Source organism: Lactuca virosa, chromosome 1 (genome assembly GCF_052849685.1).
Source record: "Lactuca virosa cultivar CGN04683 chromosome 1, Lactuca_virosa_CGN04683_v6, whole genome shotgun sequence".
Lineage (NCBI taxonomy): Eukaryota > Viridiplantae > Streptophyta > Magnoliopsida > Asterales > Asteraceae > Lactuca > Lactuca virosa.
In genome coordinates, this window is record NC_136426.1 from 12,261,128 (window position 1) to 12,269,047 (window position 7,920).

At 34.1% G+C, this 7,920-nt stretch overlaps 2 protein-coding genes across 2 annotated transcripts; one reads left to right on the forward strand and one right to left on the reverse strand.

The window, feature by feature from the left end:
* Nucleotides 1-521: 521 nt before the first annotated feature.
* LOC145111359 (uncharacterized) lies at nucleotides 522-2,174 on the reverse strand. The gene is made up of 2 exons (XM_079047646.1): nucleotides 1,245-2,174; nucleotides 522-1,163 (listed from the first exon to the last, which is right to left on the reverse strand). The coding sequence occupies exons 1-2, from the start codon at nucleotides 2,172-2,174 to the stop codon at nucleotides 522-524; spliced, it is 1,572 nt and encodes a 523-aa protein (XP_078903772.1).
* Nucleotides 2,175-3,625: 1,451 nt separating this feature from the next.
* LOC145132638 (putative ATP synthase 24 kDa subunit, mitochondrial) lies at nucleotides 3,626-6,824 on the forward strand. Its single transcript, XM_079067506.1, has 7 exons — nucleotides 3,626-3,785; nucleotides 5,144-5,240; nucleotides 5,404-5,548; nucleotides 5,711-5,821; nucleotides 5,937-6,083; nucleotides 6,356-6,478; nucleotides 6,574-6,824. Exons 1-7 carry the CDS (start codon nucleotides 3,753-3,755, stop codon nucleotides 6,635-6,637), a joined length of 720 nt encoding a protein of 239 aa, XP_078923632.1. The 5' UTR covers nucleotides 3,626-3,752; the 3' UTR covers nucleotides 6,638-6,824.
* The last annotated feature ends 1,096 nt before the right edge of the window (nucleotides 6,825-7,920 follow it).

Genomic DNA, 7,920 nt, shown 5'->3' on the forward strand with positions numbered 1-7,920 from the left:
AGTGGTACATACAGCCTGCATAATCGAGATTTAGACTACAACTTATACACAACAACACCAAAAAAGAAAATCCAACTACAAAGTAACGCTATCTTCAAGTGTAGTACTTTGCTTTGAAGCTTCTTCTTTGATCGAGTTAAGTTAGCAACTATCAACGAATTATTGTCTTTCGCTTCATCCAGCCAACAAATAAACCCAGACTGTGGTGGCTGATAAATAAATATCAAAAACATTATGTGTATTCTCTAAATATTCAATCATAAATAACAATATATATATATATATATATATATATATATATATATATATATATATATATATATATATATATATATATAATTAAGTGATAACGCAAATACCTCTTTAGGACAAGCATAGAATAGCCGTCCAGGGTTGTTTGAAGTCCTTGATGTCCTTATAATACCTTGAGCCCCACAACTGCAATTTGCCATTTTCATTGGTTACTGGGATGAAATTTTTATTAGTGTGGCCAGGTAAATATCTTCATTTATATAGTGCCATTAAGCAACATTACGTTTCTGAAAACTCCATTGTTGCATCGTTGCACGAAAATACTCAATCAACATCAATATTGGCATCTTTCTTGCAAATCGTGACATTGAATTTATCGACTCCACACTATTTGATGTCATAAGAAAATACCGATTCCCAGGAAAATGTGCCATGGCCCATCTTTCTGGGTTGATGTTTTGTAGGTATTCCCATACACGAATATTTACATTTTTTATTTTTTTCATCCCATTATCGAATTTTTTAATGGTATAGGTTTTGCATGTCTCCCAAAATAATGCGTGAATTGTATCACTGCTTCCAAATTTTGCTGAAATGTTGAAATACAAATGGATACCACATATTCCATGATAGGCGTGAGGAAATATATTTGCAATTGACGTCGCTATGGATGGAGCCCTATCAGATATGATTGTAAGGTCTTCCAAGTTGCCTATACATTCACGTAGCTTTCGAAGGAACCAGGACCACGTCTCAGTACATTCACTTTTGCAAATGGCATAAGCAACATGCATGATTTGGTTTTGACCGTCCATTGTCACTGCAAGCAACACCGTGCCTTTGAATTCACCCTTTAGGTGACCACCATCAATTATTAGGGTCGGCCTACAATATTTGATGAACGCTCGTACCTACAATTATTTTTTATTGCATTAACAAATACCAATTAGGATTCATATGTTATATTTGTTATAAAAATTAACACTGCTTACCGAGCAACCCAACGCGATAAACACGAACTCAAACCGATCATCATCGTCTACTCTTATCTGAGTAACAGTTCCTGGATTGTGCTTGACCAAGTTGTGCAGATACACTGGTAGTTTGGTGAATGAATCCTCTTTGGTACCTCTTAACATCAACAACGCATACTGTTTTGCACGCCATGCCTGTTGGTATGAGATATTGATTGGAAATTTCGAATTGATGTCCCTAACAATTTCATTGCCCCGATAAACTCTATTATAGTCTCCGGCCAATACTTCAGCGATAAAGTGGCCGAGTACCTTTTTCTTTGATTGTCGATGATTAGACTCCAAATTTGTCGCACAACATGTGTGTTGGTCAACAACTTTTGTGACTTGGAAAGCAGTAGTCGATTGGATTCCCCTTGCCCTAACCATCCATGAGCAATTTTTAACCAAACAAACAACCTCGAACCTTCCTTTGCTCGATCTGGTAGTCTTATACTGCTTACCTTGTTCCATGCATTGTCTTCCGATTGCAAGCTTGAGCAACTCTTTGTCATCAAAAATGTCTAAAACCTTAATCTCTTCACTTATATCCACCCTCTGACATGGAATGTTCACATCAGCGTTTACAGGACACAAAGGCAAAGGGGGCATACCATGAAACATGGTATCTGAATAAATAAGCTTAGATTCGTCATCTAATTCTTCTCCGTTAGAATCACTATCTAGGCCAGATATATCCAACTTGTCACAATCCGCAAACTCGCCATATCCTTTTAGTTCACCATCATGCAAAAACGGAACTTCCTGTTTTCCAAATTCATTACCGACCTTATTCACCACGGCTACTGCTTTTTTTTTGTCAAATGATTCATTTACACCAACATCATTAACATATGCACCAACATCATTATCACCGACATACTTATAATTCTCCGGTGTAACATACATAATCGGTTATGACACTACATTTACATTTTCAGCAACACTATGATATTGACTTTTACTTGGACTTTTAAAATTACCTATTGGGTTGTTGCTCCCTTTTCCACTTGATAAATTTGCTGCAGATGCCTTTCCTCTATCATCCATTTCGTTCGGACAAACGCCTTCTTCAACCACCACATACACAGACACATATTTATCTCCAACGCCATTTATTACCTTTATCAGCTTTCTAATATCACGATCATCAACAATACCACAATAATAGAGTTGTTCTGGATGTTGATAGGCCAAACTAACTTTTGATTCTTCGGGAAGACCCATCTTGCACTTGACCAACTGAACAAATTCGGTGAACGTTGTGTTTTCGTAAAATTCAACACCTAAATAAAACATTCTCGGATTGTATCCCAGTGGCCAAACATATGATAATTGGGAATTAACAAACTCCCATCTTCCATCCGTAATGAGCAATACAAAATACTCGTTACAACTCATTATCTTAATTTTGAGGATTAAGAAGCTAGAGAGAATAAACTTTCCAAAAATATAAAATACTTAATATATATAAGATAGGTTGAAAACAGTAGTCAACTCTGACGAAAAAGTAGTCAAGTTTAACAAAAAATAGTCAAATTTAGCAACAAAGTAGTCAACTTTACCCAAAAAGTAGTCTACTATTTTCGTCAGAGTTGACTACTGTTAAAATTAAAACAAAATAATTCAAACCAAATAATTGTTAAAATTTAAACAAAATAATTGTTAAAGTTATTGTACATATTAAAAACACTCTTTTTTATACTCTATATTACAAAAAAAATAATAAATTTTTTTTTTTAAAAAAAAAAAATTAAAAAATTAAAACCGTAGTTTTTTGGCCAAAATAGTAGATAAAACCCCTAAAAAAAAAGTAGTTTTTTTTTGCGAAAACCGTAGCCTACGGTTTTGAATGTTAAAAATGAATTTTTTTTTATACAAAACGCGAAATAGTAGACGAAATGGCAAAACAGTAGGCGAATTTTGAAACCTACGGTTTCGTGGGCTATTTTTGGCCATTTGCTAATTTTTAGCTAAAAATTGTTAATTACCCCCTTAATTTGGCTAGATTAGTAATTATCCCAATATATAAAATTGCATTTGCATTTGTAGTCTAATTTCATTATAAAAAATAAGTTTTTTTTATCAATAATAATAATAATTTTTAATTTTTTTAATTAATAAGAATAATTTAATAAATAAAAGAAAAGAAAAAATAAAAAATAAAAAAATAATATCAAATCAAAGAATAAATAGTTGATTAGATTGAAGTTAGAGAATAAAAGAAAAAATACTTATACCACAACCCGTCACTATTTTGACACACACTTGAGTCTTGAGTTAATTACTTGGTTTACAATCGGATTACACGCTGGAAATTAGGATAACTGGTACGACGTCGTTTTAAGCAGCAGGCTTTACTCGCATAATTTGCTTGTGATTTATTTCACAGGCGTCAGATCGCGTTTAAGCCCTAGCAGTAACCAAGCGGAGCAGCTGCGTATCATCCTTGAAATCGTTTCAATCCACCCTTCGGCCGTCGCTCTTATGGCTCGATTTCTATCGAGATCCACTCGCCAGGTATTCATTTCTCCCGATGTTCATTAAATTATTAGTAGACTTTCGTTTCGCACATCATCGATCGGCATTTTTCTTATATACTTGGACGATTCTTTAGATTTATGATAGTATCTATTATTCGGATGAACCATCGGAATGTAGATGTAATTTTACTGTCTATATGCCTACATAGATTTCTACAGATAAGAGTTTTGCTTACGGATTCCTTATCATCGTGGTTGGATTCGGTATAAGACTTTGGAAATAAATATAAGAATAAAATTAGATGGTTGGCTAGAAACATCTAGCCACAGGAGGATACATAGAGTACGTAGGATATTTGGTTTCTTTCAGTATTGGAATTATTGCTCCATTTATATGACTAAAAATATAGTAGGTTTTGGTTTTGGATGTCTGTTGGATGTTTTTAAGCGTTTTTTGTTATATAGGTGAATCGATACACACATATGCCCATCTATATGTTCTGATTCTACTTTCACTAGCATAGTAACATGATGAAATTGGGATGAAGATTGTGAGATATATAATGTTGCAAATTAGATTATACGTGTCAGGTTTCTGATTCTACTTTCACTGGCATATTAACATGATGAAATTGGGATGAAGATTGTGAGATATATAATGTTGCAAATTAGATTATACGTGTCAGGTGGCGTGCCTAAAAAAGAAATAATTGGTGTTTATAACGGGCTGTTAATATATAGAGTATAGGGTTACCAAATTCATATGCCACTTTATGCAGTGAGATATTAATTTTGTGCAGGGCATGTTACAAGTGTCCAAGATGTGTTTTGTGGTCTAGTTTAGGGTCTAAAGTTAATCTATCTGGACATTGGTTTAAAGATCAAATGTGATTAATATTTACAAGATGACATATTCACATGATGATCCCATCTAAGAATAGTGATCCTCTAAAGCCGAAAGTCAACTGACTTAACAAAATTGTTCCACTCAGGTTGTTGACAAGAAAATTGGTGTGGGCTCTTTGTTTTTCCATTAGACTTGTTATTGGATTTTAGAAAATGCAATTCCTCGTTTACCCAAATCCTCCCATCCCCTCGTTTTCAAACTCGCATGAACACAATGTCAAACAGATGGAGTCAGGGTGACTAGGTTAATTTTTCTTTAAACTATATTGTGAGGAGTTGAAATATTTATACTGTATGATAGGTGAATTCTTGAATGTTTGAATCATGTGGTAGTTACTAGTTAGCAAATAAATTTAATAGTAATTTATTCCCATCTAGACCCCTGCTTGCACTAATACTCTTTTAGGAAATTAAAAAGAAATTGTTATCTAATATTCAACCTATAAACTCAGAATTGTGCATAACTTATGGATTTTTGGCATTATGCAGCTAATTGGCAGCCAATACCTCCTGCAACCACAACAACATGTAGTCCCAGCTCGCTTCTTTGCCAAAGAGGCTTCCCCTAAAGCTCTTAAGGGTGATGGTAAGTTGACTTATGAATGTATATTTTTGTTTTCCAGGCTTTCTTATATCAATCCTAGTTCCTTTAGCTCATACTAAACTAACTCATTTATGTTACATAAAGATCTTAACTTATGCCTTTGTTATGATGCTAATGGCAAGATTTGTTGTGCATGCATCTGTAGAAATGTTGAAGGGTATATTTCTTGATGTGAAGAAGAAATTTGAAACAGCTGTTGGAGTTCTTCGCAAAGAGAAAATTACTATTGATCCTGAAGATCCTGCTGCTGTTGATCAGTATGCCAAAGTCATGAAGACTGTAAGGGAAAAGTAAGTAGTCATAAGTTATCATGCCTTTTTCCTGGCAACATTTTCTTCATGCTTTTCATGCATATGCAGTTGATGTTTCTTTTTAAAAAAAAAAAAAATACTGTTGATTGATTGCATGTCGCGATTGATCTGATAGTCTAAATTTGACTTTTATGCGAACAGGGCAGATCTGTTTTCAGAGTCACAGAGGATCCAATTCACCATCAAGTCAAGAACTGATGGAATCCAGGATGCTAGGTCTTATCTGTTGGTTTTGAAGGATATTCGTCTCAAGTATGTTCTATTTTTTTTTATTGATTTTTGTACTTGTTGAAAGCATTTTGAGTTTTGGATGCCACATCGCATGTATGTTAAATAGTTTGGAATGAAAATGTATGTTTTTTTGCAGGAGAGGGCTTAGTGATGAACTAGGTGCAGAGGCAATGATGATGGATGCACTTGAGAAAGTGGAGAAGGAAATTAAGAAGCCACTTATGAGGAATGACAAGAAGGGAATGGCTCTCCTCACTGAAGAATTCAACAAGATCAACCAAAAGTAAAACCCCTTTCTTTCATCATTACTTCGCAAAATATCTAGTCTTTCTTTTGTAAAAAACTAAAGGAAAAAACGTTAAATGCAAGAAATAGCAATGTACTCTCATGTACTTGTTTATCTACCAAGTTATAGCAATGTCATCCAGATACAAACTAAAGCAATATTCATTGCTATGATTGGTTAGAATTTTCAACCTACAATGGTATAAACAAAGAAATAAATAAAAGTTTGTTGTTATTATGTAAAGTAGCTGATTTTTTTAATTTTTGTAGGCTTGGCATACGGAAGGAAGACTTGCCAAAATACGAGGAACAATTGGAGAAAAAGATTGCCAAGGCACAACTGGAAGAGCTGAAGAAGGAAGCTCTTGAAGCTATGGAAACACAGAAGAAAAGGTATCCATCCCCATTTTATAAAATTAACAACTGAAAAAAAAACAATGGCTGAGGGCAATTTTGTAAAAAAAAAACAATCTGTGTTTGGGTTGCAGGGAGGAGTTTGCTGATGAGGAAATGCCAGACGTGAAGTCTCTGGACATCCGAAACATGCTTTGAATTGACAAGCATTCATTTGGGTATTGGTTTTTTAATAATATAAGCTGCTCATTTTGATTTGAGGCATTCAAGTTTAATGAAGATGGTGATGATGATGATGATGATTATATCCTCTGCTGTTGTGTCTACCCTATCAAAAGTAGTTGCCTCCAATCATGAATAAATGTTTGATTTTTGGAACTCAAAATTCTTGTCCTCAACTTATTTAAATGTTTTTTTTTTCAATGTAAAACTCAACGGCTTCAAGATATTTCTTCTAATCAGTTTTATGGACCTCATATATATTGAGGCATGGAAATATGATTATTGAAAAGGGCGTGTGACATTTTACTTTGGGTGTCGGGTGTCCTAATCAATTGGTTTTAGGGTTGATACTTAATATATGGAAAGGTAAATCATAGTGTTACTGTCTATGTCCGATAATGGCGTTAATGATTCTTCTCACTTTTTTTTATCATCATACTTTTAGCTTGTTCACCTAAGCAAGAATCGATATATAGAACAAATGGGGGAGGGAGTCAGACCTTTTCAATCCACATGTCAGCCATATTTTTTTATTTTTTTTCTCACTTCTACCCTGGCTGTGACCCATGAAAATCTCTCTTAACGCACACAATTTTTTTTTCTTCAAATAATATTTTTCTAAAATTAAATAAATAAAACTAGAAAAAAATAGGGGTGAGCATGGTGCGGTTTGGTGCGGTTTTTGGACCAAACCGAACCGCAAACCGCAAGTTGCGGTTTTTTATAGGGAAAAACCGATAGTTGTGGTTTTAATTCGGTGCGGTTTTGCGGTTATTTCGGTACGGTTTCGGTTTTTAACTGAAAAATAAGTTGATGCGGTTTTGCGGTTAAAATAGTGCAGTTTTTTAGATTTGTTTTTCCGTTTTTATTTTTTTTTATTTTTTTTTATTTTCAGAAATTATTAAAACTTATTCAAAAGTAGCTCAAACTCAATCAAAAATAAAACCAACTTAGTTCGAAGTCCAACCAAATTGGACCAACTTAAACAAAATAAGCCTATATAACTAGCAACTTAAATGAACCGATTCTAAATAAACCAACTCAACACCCAAAAAATGAGGCACCAAAAAAGGAAGGAAGCTATGAGCACCCAAAAAAAAAGGCACAAAGAACTCTTTTCCTTAGTGTCACGGATGTCTCGATCACCGTGTGCCACATAGTGTAACCTCGACTAAGTCAGGCTACAACACTTCCTTGAGATGTATTAACGACTAAGTAAACAAGAGAATAAGGCTTTCGAGTTTCTACAAACGAAAGAT

What these genes read in the sequence shown, in the direction of transcription:
- LOC145111359 (XM_079047646.1), bottom strand. Translation starts at nt 2,174, where the DNA reads ATGTATGTTACACCGGAGAATTATAAGTATGTCGGTGATAATGATGTT. An exon ending in TTATCGCGTTGGGTTGCTCG is followed by an intron (nt 1,164 to 1,244) that starts GTAAGCAGTGTT and finishes AAATAATTGTAG; the next exon opens with GTACGAGCGTTCATCAAATA.
- LOC145132638 (XM_079067506.1), top strand. Translation starts at nt 3,753, where the DNA reads ATGGCTCGATTTCTATCGAGATCCACTCGCCAG. An exon ending in ATGAAGACTGTAAGGGAAAA is followed by an intron (nt 5,549 to 5,710) that starts GTAAGTAGTCAT and finishes TTATGCGAACAG; the next exon opens with GGCAGATCTGTTTTCAGAGT. An exon ending in TTGAAGGATATTCGTCTCAA is followed by an intron (nt 5,822 to 5,936) that starts GTATGTTCTATT and finishes GTTTTTTTGCAG; the next exon opens with GAGAGGGCTTAGTGATGAAC.